The sequence below is a fragment of the Lepidochelys kempii genome, chromosome 1 (genome assembly GCF_965140285.1).
Source record: "Lepidochelys kempii isolate rLepKem1 chromosome 1, rLepKem1.hap1, whole genome shotgun sequence".
NCBI lineage: Eukaryota > Metazoa > Chordata > Testudines > Cheloniidae > Lepidochelys > Lepidochelys kempii.
In genome coordinates this window covers 56,076,462-56,093,515 of record NC_136380.1, presented here as the reverse complement: position 1 = coordinate 56,093,515, position 17,054 = coordinate 56,076,462, and the positions used below count along the sequence as shown (strand labels likewise).

General features: G+C 44.1%; 1 protein-coding gene across 5 annotated transcripts in view; it reads left to right on the top strand.

Annotated features, from left to right (window-relative positions):
* Positions 1 to 17,054, top strand: part of LOC140910804 (phosphatidylinositol 3,4,5-trisphosphate 3-phosphatase TPTE2) — a 43,781-nt gene that overhangs the window by 7,629 nt on the left and 19,098 nt on the right. For 4 of the 5 annotated variants that reach the window (XM_073342696.2, XM_073342673.2, XM_073342706.2 and 1 more), the window contains exons 3-6: positions 12,080 to 12,157; positions 13,642 to 13,689; positions 14,723 to 14,884; positions 15,852 to 15,971. In XM_073342696.2, coding sequence (XP_073198797.1) covers positions 12,080 to 12,157; positions 13,642 to 13,689; positions 14,723 to 14,884; positions 15,852 to 15,971 — 408 coding nt within the window. The remainder of the gene's footprint in view (positions 1 to 12,079; positions 12,158 to 13,641; positions 13,690 to 14,722; positions 14,885 to 15,851; positions 15,972 to 17,054) is intronic. The other variant, XM_073342714.2, reaches the window with a different exon arrangement.

Sequence of the window (17,054 nt, the reverse complement as noted above, 5' to 3'; positions counted from 1 at the left end):
ACAGATCCCTCCAACCTGTCTCTACATCCCACTCAAGTGCCCAGTCCCTCAACTTCTGGACCCTCACAATGCACACAGATTGGCTGCCTCTGTGGAAGCAGTGCCCCTCGTTCACTAGCTTCACCTCCGTTCAATGCTGTCCTTAGCACGCAGCACTTAGATGTGTTTTATAATAAAACTAAATAGAAGTTTATTTGACAAAGCTTAAGATAAAAGATTCAAATAGAAGCAAGTGTAAGGACTGGAAACATATGGTTACAGATAAGGCAAACATAAAATGCACTCTAGAGCCTATACTAACCAATTAATAAGGTATTTCTCACCCAGCGTCAATCCATACAGCACTTCTCCAGTCGAGAGAGCTGGGATACATCTTTCATGTGTAGGGTGGCCAGACATCCCGATATTAAGTTTTTTTTTGTCTTATATAAGCAACTATATTTCCTCCCTGCATCCCCTTTTCTTCCCCCCCCACCATATGCCCTTTTCTCCAATTTTGCAGTTCCAGACTGTCTCATTTAATAACCAGGGTGTTTTGTTACCTTCAGTTCACCCCAATGGTTCCCTCCTTCAGGGTCTTTCTCTGCCTCCTTTTGTGCTGTGTGAAGGCCAACGCCCGCACCTTGTCTAGACATCCCACAATAACCATGACAACCTGTGTTAATAGCTTTTGGCAGAGACTCCATGTAGCCTCCCTCTCACTTTGTTGAAATATTGCGAAGATGGTGATCACAGGGGAAACATACCAGTCTAGGCAAGTCCCTGAGCACACCTACCAGATTGGGCCCCGCACATGAGTTAGGTAGGTAAACGCCTGTATTCTCTGATTTGGTTTGTAAGTTGCTCTGTGGTTTAGGCAGGAGGTAGGCACTTGGATGCCTGGAGTGAGGCAGCTGGGCACACGCTCAGAGGCAGAAACACAGGTTCCTGAGGGACTTTTACTGCAAAACTTTAGATGCTGAGCAAGTTTATGCATCTGTAGGGTTCAGCAGGAGTTTTGTGGATCCAAAACTGGGATTTAGGTGCCTACATCTGGAGCTTAGGCACCTAAGTGCCTTTGTGGATCTTGAGCTATGCATATGCTTAAGTAGGGTGATCAGGTGTCCAGTTTTGGACCAAGACACCTGGTGGAAAAGAAATCCTGACAGCTCCAGTCCGCACCGCTGACCAGGCTTTGAATGTCCAGTTTGCAGCACCACAGCGGGGCTGGCAGGCTCACTGCTAGTGCCGTGCAGCTCCTGAATCCAGAAGCAGCTGGCATGTTCAGCTCCTAGCTTTAGGGGCTGCTGGGGGGTTGAGGGGGTCTGTGTGCTGCCCTGCCTGTGGGCGCAGCTCCCATTGGCTGGGTCAGGGCAGGGGAGGAACTAGTGCTGTGAGAGCTCAGCAGGCAGCTGTTGAGGGCTTGTGTGGCCTGCACCTCTCCTACTGCTGCCCGGTCCTCTTCTCCTTGTGCTTCTCGTGTGGCTGGGCATGAGCTGTGGCATGTGTCCTACTGCGAACCGTGGGCTGTTGCCCTATTGCTGGCACCCAGGAGTTGGAGGTATGTGTATCCCCATCTCAGATTGCTGGGAACGGGGCTGCACCTGCATCATTGCATCCCTCCATGTCCCAATCCCCCTGCACCCCCATCCTTGCATCCCTCCCCTATCCCATCTTGCCCCCCACATCTACTCATCCCAGCCCTGTACTCCTTACAGCACTCTCCCACCCTTCCTCTTCTCCTCCCAGAGCTGCTACCCCCACCCCCTGTACCCCATTCACCTCCATACACTGCTGCACTTCCATTATGTCCCTAGACACCCCTGTGTCCCCCACATCTCATGCACTTGTAGCCTTCTGCATCCCCATCTGCCTCACATACCTGCTAACCCCCACCCTGCTCTTGTCCTTGGTTTTTCCCTCCCCACCCTCTCTCCTCCACCCCATCCGCCATCTTTCCCCTCCAGCCCATCCAGGAAGGGAGGATTTAGGCAGCCCCTGGAAAAATGTATGAAAGTCTCTGCATAGGCAAGTGTGCGTGTGTGCATTGTATGCGTGTAAGACTGTGCCTTTGTGTAGGAAGGTGGGTGTATTGCTGCATGTGTGTATACCTTTGTGTGAATAAAATTTGCAGCCTAACTCTGACTTGTATTCCTTTTGCTGGCTTGCATCCTCACAAATTGAGGACATGAAATGTATGTATTCATTTCATAAGCCTTTAAAAGAAAAGGGAACTGGGAGCTGCGGGGGGTCATGCTTGCGGACGGTCAACATAAACAAAATGCCTCGCAGCCTGCCAGTGGATTACCCTGATGGGCTGCATGATAAAGGTTGCCAGCCCCTGTTCTACAGATTATTTTTATAGGTATCTGGACGGGTGTGCATTTCTGCAGTTGTGCTCTGGGTTTGAATTTGGACTTTGGGAGTGGGCCTTTAATGGACCCATTGCAGCTGTGATAATGTAATGGTGTGTGGAATTAGGACCACACAATAACTTTAGTGAGCAAAAACCACGGAGCTGATTAAGAAAAATGGGAAGAGGGAAGGGAAAGAATCATGAAAACCTTTGAATTTTTTTTAAATTTTTTTTTAAAATTACCCTTGACTATTTTGCTGCCAGCTCTAGCATCCTATAACCAATAAAACCTGAACGTAGCAGAATACATCTGTCAAAGCAATAAATATGCCTGCTTGGGCCTTGCAGTGAAAATGAGCATGTGAGAGAGGGTGGGGGAGAGTAAGCAACAGAGGGAGAGGGGATGGGGGCGGGGGGGGGGGGCTTGGGGAAAGGGTGGGGGCAAGGGTGTTCAGTTTTCTGGGGTTAGAAAGTTGGCAACCCTATGCTTAATCAACTTGATTTGGGACCTACATAAATAAGGCATGTAGCAAGATTAATGGCCTACCAGAGGTATCTTGTCACAGTATTAGACAATATTTTTTAAAACTTTGTCCATCCTTTGCTGTGATATTTAAGCATATGGCATATATGTAAATGTATAGGCACAAGACATCTATCGAACTTTCCACAATGGGGTACAAACAGCCCCTATACCAACTTTAAATGAACAGCGCAAATGCTCATAAATGGAAAACTCTAAACAATTTTAAACCCCCACAAATAAAACTAAATTACCTATTCCTGACTGGATAGAATGTGTTCTGATTGTCAGCTCTTTCATGTCTATTTTACCATCATTTTATTAATGGGAAAATGGCAGTAACTTAAACAGTACTGCTAACCCCTTAGATCTTAGTCCATCCTGTGCTTTGCTCCACATTGGGCTACCCACATTTGCCATCCTTGCCTATCAACTACCTGTCTCTCCAAATCTTCCCATTTCATGCTGAGGTGTTAGGAGTCCAGAAATCATGACCCTGAAGAAGAGCTCTGTGTAAGCTCAAAAGCTCTCTATCACCAACAGAAGTTGGTGAGAAAATATCTTTTATTGGACCCACCTTGTCTCTTAAATCAAACTTTTAAATAAATTGGAGGGTTTTTTGCCTTTGTCTTTTGATCACTGAGGTTCACATCTTCAGTCTTCACAACTGTGAGGGGTACAAAGTACTTAAAATAAATGCGGAGACTGTTTAATGACATGATGCAGGAACTGGGGCTTTGAGAACAGTGCCAGAAACAGCTAGACTTGTAATAAAATCATAGGCATTGGAAAAACTGCTTAAACAAAACAGATACTTGGATCTGGGTCTAGCCAGAAAGTGCACTACCTTAAACTGACTTAATCCTAACTCCAATGAATTAACAACAAACAATCCAAAAATACGTTTGCCGCAACACATTGTGTGTTTATACACTACAAACGTAAACTTGATTGGTGGCTGGTTTTTTAAAATGCTGCATTCCACGCAATGCTGCTGCAAAGCACCCTGGTCTGACAACTTACTATACAAAGATGTAGAGTTAAGCAGAGATTGAAAATTGCATGACTGTACTATACAATGGCAAAACTGGGTTCTGCATAAAGTTATGCATTTCTTAACCTTTGAAATTCCTGACTTGAGCATAAAATGTTAAGGCTATTCTGTCTTTGTCTGTTTTATTAAAGTTTCTGTTCAGAAGTAAGTAATAAAATGGACCATTCAGAAAAGATCTTTAGGGAGGTTAAAAAGTGCTACTCTAGCACTAGTTTGATTAGTGTTCTTCCTGTCTTTCCCTTGCCTGTTTGGTATCCTGTTCTGCACAGAAACATTCCTGTGCTACAATTTTTCTGATGCAAGCGCTCATGCACTCTCTACAGTTCCTTCCTGTAACAAGAACTAGGCATTTTGACTGGACGAAATAGTTCTGCACCTAGGCAATGCCAGCGCTTTCTGAGCATGTACTCTGTACTAAAATGGTTCTAAACTGGTTCCTGGATTGCTTGCAAATGCATATTCTCCAGTAAGCTAAAAACATTAATTTGAATTCACTTTATGGAGTCTGTTTGGAATGCTACTTCTGAAGATTAATGGTGGCTTCCCTTTGCTGTGAGGCATTAATAATCAAGTGTTATAAGTAAAATGAGCAGCTGCAACAATGTATAGGTGAGTTATCCCTTAATATCTCCATAACACTAATTACTATGTAAAGTGTTAAAATAGTGATATATTAGAGAACTGTGTGGATGTTGTAGTGCCCTTTCTGGAACTGGCTGAAAACGTTATCAATTTTTTTGGTGAAATTTCACAACCATTTATTTTCTTACCAGGTCTGGCCATCCCTTTAATATGCTTAGTTCCAAAATTACTTGTAGACACTTACTATTGTCTAAACACACAATCTGTGGCTGAAATTTTAGTAAATGATCTGATCTTAATTCTCATTTCTTCTAAACACTCTTGATTCTAAGCTTTTCAGAGCAGCCTGTTCCTTAGGCATTGGGGCAGCAATTAAATGTGTGGTCTTTGCAGTAAATTACTACTTCAACTCTTGTCCTATAGCTGCCCCTCTTGTGGGGCCTGGGAGTGCACTCTGATGTGAATCCCTTTTTAAAAGAAATAAAAAAAATAAAATAAAAATGCCAAATAGTGTCTCTTACCTGCATTTCAGGTAAGAAATTGCAGAGACCTAGTATAAATAAACATAAAACAGATCTATGCATGTAGTGGTTCTTCTCCCCTCTCCAGCTCCACTTGTGGGGACCACTGAAGGGGGGGACAGGGTTGATCAAGATAAAGCAACCTAAAGTGAGAATAAGCCATCTGCTTTCCACTCTGCCTAACTCCTGTTTTGGGCCTTTTGGAACAACTCTGTGAGCTGGCATTATTGGGCAGCATATCCTTTTCTTAGCGGTGGGCTGTGAAGGAAAAGTACTAGGATAAAATAACTTGAATTCAACAAACTAACTCCCCAGATTCTTTTGTAGTCAATGGAGTGATTGATTTACAAGGCCCTTAGTCCCTGACATGTACTGATATACAAGAACTTATTTTGCTAACTTTGAGTGGTTTCATGGCTGATGGACACTTGAAATCTTTACTGCAAACAATGCTGACCCAGTAAAATGGTAATGGGTACATTATTGTATCTTATACACAAGTGGTTCCTTCAGTATGCAGATGCTTTTTCCTTTGCCAATGGAAATATCTATCTTCACCCTTCTTCTCACAATGGTTCTCTTGGGGTGGCATCCCCAAAGGGACTTAAGTGTCATGACACTCCGTATTGCAATGCCTACGTTTTAGGCACCTAGAAAATCACAAGAACAACATTGTGATCCACAAAGCTTGAGTTAGCCACCTAAGCTCCTGTACACAGCACTTCAGGGGAGAGAGAGGCACCTGAGAATGCAGTCCACAAAGCCAGCATGCTGGATGGGGAGCCACCTAAGCTATCCAGTGGGAGATGAGACAGGCCAACTCATGGAAAATTATCAGGAGAGACACTTACTAAGTAAAATTAAGCCTCACTCATGACCTTGCAATAGAACTCTCAAGCATCAGGATTTTTTCCCCTAGCCATGGTGTTTGAGAGCTCTATCATGAGTGAGGCTTAATTTTACATAGTACTCACTGTCCGTCCAGTGTCAGGCTGACAGCCAGAGCCCTAAGAGCAGCCGAGGTGAGGCTGAGAGGGCTGTACTCTGGCCTGGAGGCTGCTGGGGGGCTGAAGTGAGGATGGGGAGGGTTGATGGGGTGGAGGGGCTGTATTGATGGTGGATTCTGAGCAGATGGGGTGAATGCTGGGAGGGTAAACTGAGTGCAGTAGGGGAAGATAGGGCTGGGGGACTGAACTGGCAGGGGCTGAATTGAGGGGGATCTGGGTGAGAGCTCCTGCAGCAGGGGCCAAAATCACCTTATCCAATACATGTTGGAGAGTGGGTACCACTAATTGTCACATGCCCACACCCTGGGGATGGGCTGAGGAAGTTAAAAAATCAAGACTGATCTAAAAAAGATTAGTGTGGTTTTTTTAGATCTCCTGATTCTGGGGAGGGGTCTGACTCATGACATTTGATCTCATGGTGGTATTGTGACAGGTTGTGTCCTAAGTCCTGCCCCTCTCACACAGGGGCCTCCCTGCAGCTCAGACTTGTCTCTGCTTGTGATTCACAAACCCAGGGTATATAGGTGTTGGGATACCTAAGCTGTGTGTAGGCGGTGTATTCAGAGACCACCTAATGGATCAGGCACCTCAGGTGAATTCATGTAAAACAGCCAGGCTGGGGCAGAGTGGGGAAGGGAAGGAGGAATCAGCCCTTTTAACCTGTAGTGCAGTGGTTAGGGTACTCACCAGAATCTGGGAGACCCTAGTTCAAGTCCCAGCCCCCTAAGAAGAGGGAGGGATTGGAACAGGGACCAGCCACCTCTCAGGTGAGTGCCCTACCTAATAAGCTATAGACTATTCTGATGTGGGTCTCAATCTCTCCTGTTGAAGCTGTTCTACTTTAAATATTAATTGGGCCACAAAAGCTAGAATTACTCTGACTTAGTGGTTACGGCACTCACCTGCAAGGTGGCAGATCCTGTTCTGATCCCTTCTCCCCTTCAGGTGGCAGGAGGACAGCTTGAACTGGGGGACTCCCACCCGAGTACCTTATCTCCTAGGCGTCTCATCTCACCCCCAGCTGTTTTGTGTGAACTTTCCTGAGGGGACTGATCCAGCAGGCAGCCTCTGAGCACAGCTACTGAATTGGGTTCCGCATGCAAACAGTCAAACACCTACTTTCCCTAGTTCATTATTTGCCCTTCGGCATGCAGGCGCCTAGCAGGAGGCAGCAGTTCAGCCACCCAGCAGCAGGAACATAGATGCCTAGGGAACTTCAACTGTAAAAAATTTAGGCACTAATTGAATTTAGGTGCCTAGGGATTGCAATGGCACCTGGACAAATGGACTTAGGTGCCTAACTATGTTCATGGATTGTACCCTAGAATTCTCTGTCATCCTTAAGTAACTCCATTGTCATAAATATAAAGGGAAGGGTAAACCCCTTTGAAATCCCTCCTGGCCAGGGGAAAGCTCCTCTCACCTGTAAAGGGTTAAGAAGCTAAAGGTAACCTCGCTGGCACCTGACCAAAATGACCAATGAGGAGACAAGATACTTTCAAAAGCTGGGAGGAGGGAGAGAAACAAAGGGTCTGTGTGTCTGTCTACATGCTGGTCTTTACCGGGGATAGACCAGGAATGGAGTCTTAGAACTTTTAGTAAGTAATCTAGCTAGGTATGTGTTAGATTATGATTTCTTTAAATGGCTGAGAAAAGAATTGTGCTGAATAGAATAACTATTTGTCTGTGTATCTTTTTTGTAACTTAAGGTTTTGCCTAGAGGGGTTCTCTATGTTTTGAATCTAATTACCCTGTAAGGTATCTACCATCCTGATTTTACAGAGGGGATTTCTTCATTTCTATTTACTTCTATTTTTATTAAAAGTCTTCTTGTAAGAAACTGAATGCTTTTTCATTGTTCTTAGATCCAAGGGTTTGGGTCTGTAGTCACCTAGGCAAATTGGTGAGGCTTTTTACCAAACCTTGTCCAGGAAGTGGGGTGCAAGGTTTTGGGAAATATTTTGGGGGGAAGGACGCATCCAAACAGCTCTTCCCCAGTGACCAGTATTAGTTTGGTGGTGGTAGCGGCCAGTCCAAGGACAACGGGTGGAATATTTTGTACCTTGGGGAAGTTTTGACCTAAGCTGGTAAAGATAAGCTTAGGAGGTTTTTCATGCAGGTCCCCACATCTGTACCCTAGAGTTCAGAGTGGGGGAGGAACCTTGACATCCATACACTCTCTTGAGACTTAGCATCATGGTCACCATTTTCTGCTGATGTAGGGAAATCATCTTAGTACTGCTCCTTTTAGGGTACTTCTCAGTGAACGTATGAACGCGTACCTCTACAGGTTGAGTAGATTGCTTCTGTAATACTCCTGGGCTGAGGATCTAACCTGCTTTGTGCACATAAAATAAAAAGCAACTCAAATTGTACATAAGGGCCAACCTTAAACTGGCAGGAACTTGGAAATTCAGGGTTAAGGCTTTGCCTACCTGAGTCTCACTGGTTTAACATCAGTTCTTAAATTGGTTTGGTTATATTAAACCAGTAAGTTTCTCCTGCAAACAAGGCCAGAGTCTGCTATGCTATGCATGTGACTTGTAGAGATATGTAGGCTTGTCCTATTAATATGTAGGCATAGCTGAATGAGTTTGGATGGAGTAATTTCCTGCACTCTTTAGCTGAAGCTGCTTTTACAGTAGTTGACTTAATATTACAGAGATGTGGGGTCAAATTATACAATAGTGCAAGATTCCTCAGATATCAAAACAGAAGCAGTAGACCTCACTTCTAGGGTTCAGAAGTTAGCTTGGTCTGCACAGCCATTTAGTACTTGTTCCCTGTGATACATATATGCTAGGGCAGGGGTCAGCAACTTATGGCACACGTGCCAAAGATGGCATGCGAGCTGATTTTAATGGCATGCTGCTGCCTGCTGGGTCCCAGCCACCAGCCCTGCTCAGCCCACTGCCAAACCCAGGCCAGGATCCCAGCAGGCAGCAGCATGCCATTAAAAATCGTTCCTGCCCTCGCCCACTCTTCACCCTGCCCCTGCGGCAGCAGTGGGGAGAGAAGAAGCTTGGTCCTGCCTGCTGCTGCTGCAGGACAGGCAAGCTTCCCCCTCCCCTGCCTCTTCCCCCAGCATGCTGGGTTCCTGCCCCTCCTCCTCTCCCTCCCTGCCACTGATCAGCTGATGGCCCTTGAGCAGGATGGGGAGAAGCAGAGGGGCAGCATGCTCGCTGCTCTGGGGAGGAGGCGGAGAAGAGGTGGGCAAGGGCAGGTGGAATCAGGGCATATTCCCTCCAGCCCCCTGCCATGAGCTGCTCAGGGCAGGAAGCTGGGAGCATGCCCACAACCACAGCCCTGTGCCCTGTCTCTGGCACCCCCCTCACACCATCCCCAGCCTTGACGCCAGCACCCCCACACGTACCCAGCCCCCCTGCCTTGACTCCTGCACCTCCACATATACCTCTCACCCCCACCCTGAGCACCAAATGGGAACTCCTGCACCCCCCCACATTCCTACCTGCACCCCTCACACCAAATGGGAGCTGCTCAGGTAAGTACTTGTCAAGGTTCCTTCCCCACTCTGAACGCTAGGGTACAGATGTGGGGACCTGCATGAAAACCTCTTAAGCTTATCTTTACCAGCTTCGGTCAAAAACTCCCCCAAGGTACAAAATATTCCACCCTTTTTCCTTGAATTGGCCGCTACCACCACCAAACAAATACTGGTTACTGGGGAAGAGCTGTTTGGAAACGTCTTTCCCCCCAAAATACTTCCCAAAACCTTGTACCCCACTTCCTGGACAAGCTTTGGTAAAAAGCCTCACCAATTTGCCTAGGTGACTACAGACCCAAACCCTTGGATCTAAGAACAATGAAAAAGCATTGTTTTCTTACAAGAAGACTTTTAATAGAAATAGAAGTAAAGAAATCCCCTCTGTAAAATCAGGATGGTAGATACCTTACAGGGTAATTAGATTCAAAACATAGAAAATCCCTTTAGGCATAACCTTAAGTTACAAAAAGATACACAGACAGAAATAGTTATTCTATTCAGCACAATTCTTTTCTCAGCCATTTAAAGAAATCATAATCTAACACATACCTAGCTAGATTACTTACTAAAAGTTCTAAGACTCCATTCCTGGTCTATCCCCAGCAACAGCAGCATATAGACAGACATACAGACCCTTTGTTTCTCTCTCTCCCTCCTCCCAGCTTTTGAAAGTATCTTGTCTCCTCATTGGTCATTTTGGTCAGGTGCCAGCGAGGTTACTTTTAGCTTCTTAACCCTTTACAGGTGAGAGGAGCTTTCCTCTGGCCAGGAGGGATTTCAAAGGGGTTTACCCTTCCCTTTATATTTATGACAGTACTCCACACCCAAACCTCGTGCCCTAACCCTGAGCCCCCTCCCTCATTCTAGCTCCTGGCCACACCCTACACCCCAGCCCCCAGCCTGCTCCTTCACCCCCAGCACTGTGCTCCATGCATTCCCACTCTTAGCTAAGTGCAGACAGAGAGGAAGAGAATGGGTTAGAACCAGGGAGAAGGTAGGTACCCACTCTATGTGGGCAGGGCCAGGATCCCAGACCGGCAGCAGGCTGAGCAGAGCCAGCAGCCGGGACCCTGGCTGGCAGGAGCCAGCGGACAGAACCCCAGACCAGCAGCGGGCTGAGCCGCTCAGCCCACTGCTGGTCTGGGGTCCTGGCCACCAGCCCCACTCAGCCTGCTGCTGGTCTGAGGTTCTGGCTGCTAGCCCCTTGCCAGCCGGGGTCCCAGGCACAGGCCCTGCTCAGCCTGCTGCCAGCCTAGGTGAACAGAACCCCAGGCTGGCAGCGGGCTGAGCGGGCCGGGGTGTAAGATCAGCATTTTAATTTAATTTTTAAATGAAGCTTCTTAAACATTTTGAAAACCTTGTTTACGTACAACAATAGTTTAGTTATATAATAATAGACTTATAGAGAGAGACCATCTAAAAATGTTAACATGTATTACTGGTACGCAAAACCTTAAATTAAAGTGAATAAATGAAGACTCAGCGCACACTTCTGAAAGGTTGCCGACCCCTGTTCTAGGGAATAGATTTTGAAAGCTGCTCACTTGAAATACTAGCAAGTGATCACCATCTAGCAGCATTATCTCAGTCTTTAGTGACCTTCCCTGAGACTCTGTATCATCAAACTAGATTAAAATAAAATTGAAGTATTCAGTGGGGAGGAGGGAGACTATTTTGATCTCTTAATGCATGTTTTATAGGATCCTTCACTATTTTTCAATTCTGAAATAGTGAAGGATCCTATGGAACAACTCTGCCTCTAATGTTGTCTTAGCCACATGTGCTTAACTGCTAACTTAGCCTAGTAAAGTCCCTTTGGCTGAAGTGATGCTCAGTGAAGAGGTAAGATCTCACCAAATGCCAGTGCCAGCCCCTCTCATTTTGTCTCTTGCTGTGAGCAGCACTCAAGCAGGTGTAGTCCTAATATCCTTGTTTGGGGGGAAAAGTGTGTGTGAGGTGGTGCTGGTTCCAGCACACAAGACTGACTGCCACACTTAAGACTACCCTTAAAAAAAAAAAAAAAAAAAAAAGACCATTTTAAAGACCACCCTGGCCTACAGATCCCAGGAGATTTCCCCTTTGCCTTTCTCAGTTGTTCCTGCTTCAGGACTTATGGCAGGATTCTTTTGTGCTCTGAGCACTACTTTTCAGGGCTGCCTTTCCCAGGAAATCTCCTGCTTCTGGAGCATTGCCCCTTCCTTACTGAGTTTTGTGATTCTTAAACTTTTGTATTGGTGACCTCTTACACTCAAACTTGCTGTGTGAAACCCCCTCCTAAACACATTTTTAAAATATATTTTACGCTATTATAAATGCTGGCAGCAAAGCAGGGCTTGGGGTAGAGGCTGACAGCTCATAGACCCCCTCTCCTCCCCGTAATAACCTCATAACCCCCTGAGGGGTCACAACCTCCAGTTTAAGAACCCCTGCTCTAGCCCCTGGTGGTGTCCCAGCTCTTACTTGACCTGAGTGGAGCATCCCTTTTAGTGCACAGGAGCTGAACGTGCAGGGCAGCCATCTATGACCTAGTCTGATTTGTCATTTTTTGGCAGCTTTCAAAAGACCGGGGAGCCAAGCATAAAGATTGATGATGGCTGCATTGAGGATAATGAACCAGACACTTGCTCCCGGTAAGTTAAAGTTGTTCTAATCTTTGCTGGGCAAAATAAACTGTCTAGTGCAGTTTCCCAAGCCAAAATTGAGAAGGAAGCATGGCTTGCTGAAATGTCAAAAAGGAGCTCAGTAGGTCATTGCTTAGTAAGGAAACCTAATGTCATAGATTCAGAAGACTTTGCTATGTATTTGCTTTCAATCTTATTTGTTTTTATAAAGCATGTAGCTTGTCTGGCTCAGAGTCCACTTGATAGAGAGAAATCAAAAATATTCCTTCTGGCAAGCTAATTGGTCTGAAATACATAAAGTACAAATACCTACTGACAAACCATGTCTGAGATTTACAATATTATCAACGACTCTAGAGTTTCAAAAATGTGCATTGTGAACATAAAATACTCTGATCTGGACAGATTCTGCATTCAGTCTTGGAGAATGTACAGTAGAAAGAACAAAGCAAAGCTTATTCAGCTAGAGCTTTGTCCAATGTGGCAATTCAGAAAAGTGAAAAATCTATTAAGTATGACAGTGGATCCTGAATTCATTTAAACTCCTTGATCACTTTAATGGCTTTTAATAGCAGAAGTATGCATTGCAAGTCTGATGCTTCCAATGTAACTCCATTCATAACACCAGAGTAATGCAACAGAATCGGGACCTTACAGTTGTAGTGAGTTATGGGGGAAGGAAAACTAAAATTTGCTTACTAATTTTTCCACTTTTAGTCAAAGATTAAAAATTACTTGTACCATTTGAATACATGAACTTTTGTTTGGAGAGGAACAAGTTGAGCTGAATGCAATGTTGATATCTTTGTACAATGGCACTAAAGGTAGAAGGCCCTTCTTTCAGGCTGAGGTTTGGCTAGATTCAAATATCAGTTGCTGTCACTTTGGCTCAATGTGTACATGGGATGGCCTTAGTAGCATCTTCAGCTCAATTACAATTTACTATCTGTAATAACTTTACAATCTGCAATTAAAGGCTTCTAACAATTTTTGTACCAACTGTTAATCTCAATCACTAGTGTGTGTATACATCTTTCAAAACCTAGCATGAAAGGAAAGTGTATAGAACATTCAAGCAAAATAGAAGGGGATAAAGCTGCATTTCTGAGTGTGTTCACACACTTAGGTTTTATGGTCCAAGAGGTGTCATCCTCTTTGACACCTTTGTTACTTGTCACCAGTTGACAGAAAGATTACATAAAAACAAGGAGTCTGGTGGCGCCTTAAAGACTAACAGATGTATTTTGGGCATAAGCTTTTGTGCATTTAAAAAAAACCCACTTCAGATGCAAAGATTACATGTTTATCTAGGACTCTATGCTATCATATTTTCATACCCATTCTCCAAGTGAATCTGTAAGTATCTCTTAAAATTCAGCAAAGGTGCAGGCAAGTTTGCAATAACAAATCTTAAATGTAATTTTTAATCAATGCTTAAGTCTACCATTGCATCTGGTAGTCACTGACTTTAGACTCTATTCCTCTTTTAACAGTACTATTAAGAAAAAGATTTCTCCATTTGTGATGTCATTTGGATTCAGGTATGTGTGGATATATACATAACCTGTATGCAGCCACGGATTTTGATAGGAGATATAAATAAAGTAGAAAGTTTTTAGTTAAATATGTTCTAGTCAGTTTGCTACAAAGTAGTAACTTCCAAACTATCTTTTTTTGGTTTTGTTCCTTTGAAAATCATTTGGCTCTACAGAATACATTGAGGAGCTTTTATAAAGCAAACTCCCTTTGCATTGTGAAGGGAAATCTAATGCACAGCAACTTCAGATCTCTTTAGGATTTATAGAGACAATTCTAGGTATCATTGTAGATGACTGAAATGTAAGCAAAATATAACGTTCTATTGCTTTGTTATTGGTATGGTGCAGAGGCTCCTAATTCATCACCTGGACTAGAGGTGGTCCTTGGAGAGCTAGCTGGTCACATGGTAGTGGCTCTGCTTGTTTCTAACAGCTAAACTGTATTGATATAGCAAAATATACTATGTTAGAGCAACTGCTGTAGTTACTACAAGGACATTACTCGGCCTGATTGAGAGGGAAGGTGGTGCATGCTGTGACAGTTTAAGCAGTCTTTACAGAATACATGTTTAAAGCTGGCATATTGACAGGAATATGAAGCAGCTTTGAGGTTGCTGGACACAGAACTTGTGTTTCTCTTGGCTCTTAGCCTAACACCACCCGCTAGTATGGTCCCACAGGTTATCCTTGCATCCTGGCATGGGTTAAATTGCCACAGCGTGGTTGGCCATGCTCTCTTGGCAGCTAGTGTGAATGAAGGCTTGTGCAGCCTTCAGAGGGTGCTGCATTTCCCAACAGGCTTAGCAAATATGTCTCCCTCTCTTTTTACGAGGAAAAGTAGTTACTAAAACATATATCTGGGGAACATGAAGAATTCAGAACAGGCATAAAATAAGGGAATACTAGACTTCTTTACAAAAGTGGCTTTCATTTTGAAAATTGTGAGCAACTGACTGTGCACATCAAGCAATGAGAAGTGTAATCCTTTCGTACTTTCCCTCTTGAGAGATGCCTTTTTTGTTTTTTTGTTTTGTAGAGTATTTGGTGTTGTACTCATCTTTGTGGACATTGCTCTTGTGATTGTGGACCTAGCTATTAGTGACAAGGAAAAGAGCATAAGAGAGACCCTGGAAGGCGTTTCCTTGGCAATAGCGCTCTTCTTTCTCGTGGATGTTCTCCTGCGAGTGTTTGTTGAGGGGTAAGGTTAATGCCCAAGGGCCTGAAAATTCAGCAAGATATCTTTGTATAGGGACACCTTAAAAATGTACACTGACTTCTAAAGAATCTGCACAGTGGATACGTGGTGGCTGATTCTGAATTCACTTACGCTGGGGTAACCACCAGTGCAGTTACTCCTGACTCACCAGTGTGAGGCCAGAATCAGTCCTGTGAAGTTCCCAGTGCTGGTCCCTAACACTGGCAAGTCATTCATTATGTGCAGTGACTAGCACTCTTATTCATTGGTTTGTTCAGGTAACTGGGAAGCACGGTTCATGAATACTCTTAGCATGACTTTAAGCTCTCTGGGGCTGGGACTGTCTTTGTTCCGTTTGAACAGTTAGTAGCACAGTGGAGCATAGCACAATGACTAGGGCTTCTAGGTGCTACTGCGGTAAAATAATAAATGCAGTCTGTGTAGAGAGCAAAATGCGGTAGTACCAGAGTTCTTATATAGGCCCATTAATTCTAAAGGCATTACTCTGGTACTCCTCTGCACGAGGATAACGGAAGATAGTCCTAAATGGTCAGAAATAGTACAAATACAAACTGCCCTGGCTGTCCAGAAGAGATTTAAAGCATTGCAATTGTAGCATACCGAGTGGTACAGCAGCATGGTATGTGGGTTGGCTAGTTTTGGTAGGCTTCATAGGAAGAGTGTTTAAAAGGAAAATTGAAAAGAATTCCCTCCTACCCTCTTCATTCAAATCCCAACTTAAACTGGTATATGTGACTTGGTGTTAAGTAGAGTCAGCGGTTTGTAAAGGATTGATAAAAAAACCCTGTTTTACTCCTATTGAAGTAACAAACAGGCTATTGAGGACCAATTCATCCATGAGCAATGTTTTGTAGCAATATGGAATATACACTCTAATACACTTCTCATAGTACTTTTAGATATTCCTCCCCCCTAACTTTGTCTCTGCTTCCCTTCTTTTGTATTTCAGCTTCAACAATTATTTCAAGTCCAAACTGAATGTTTTAGATGCGGTGATTGTCGTGGGCACCCTGTTGATTAATATGGTGTATTCTTTCTCCGACTTCAGTGGTGCAGACAAAATCCCAAGGTAAGAAGTGTGTGATCTAATTGCTTAGAAATGTTATCTCTTATTATCATCTCTTTATAAATCCTTCTAAAACTTGCTAGTGTCTGGCACGTCTGGTTTTTGAAGGGAGTATAGGGAAGAACCCCGAACACCTGAATGTTTGTTTATAAAATGTTATACCCAAATTACCCACCTAAGCTGTGTCTGTCTACACTGCTGTACACACATGCTAGCAGTGGCATGTGGAGTAGTATGTACTCCACATGCCACTGTAAATGAAAGTAGTGTGTGTTAAAAATGACTTCTCTCTGGTGTTATGCAACACCTGTGATCTCCAAAGCACTCTGGCTCCCAGCAAAGAAAGCTTTACGGGGTCCACTCACAGAGTTTTCCAACACTGCAAAAAACCTGTTAGAGATGAGGTAGAGTGCCGTGTATACCTGAACCCTCAGGGTATATACCCTATGATGGTGCACTCTATATGCTTTTATGAAAATATGCTAATGAGTGTGAATGTAATGTATCTGGAAAATGCTTCATGCAAAAGGTCTCTTGTATCATTACAAAGCTTATAATCTACGGAGTGTGTTCATCCTATTTGTATAAATGTATCTGAAACTGGAAATATGAAATATAACTCTGAGGTCCTATTGTAATTTATGCAAAGTGTGAGCCATTAATGGTGGCTTGGAATCTTGATGGTTCCCATTAACCAGGACACTTGTAAGTCTTCCTGTATAAGTGTGTGCTGGCAAGTGGGTAATGAAGTCTTACAGTGACATGTGATCATGTAGTCTGAACTGGAATCCATCTTTAACCTGGTCCTTTTCCATTGAGAAGGAGGGGTGGGAACCCAGAGAGGGACAAAGGATTCCTGCCCTGTGCAGAAGACATATATAAGGGGGTGGAACAGAACAAAGGGGGCTGCAGTCATGAGAAATCCCCTAGCTACCACCTGAGCTGGAGCAAGGACTGTACCAGGGGAAAGGATTGAGCCCAGACTAGGGAGGTGTCTAGTCGGTGAAAGAAGCTTATTGAAACATCTGAGAGTGAGATTTTATCTGTATTCAGCTCCTCACTGTATTAGGCTTACATTTGCATGTG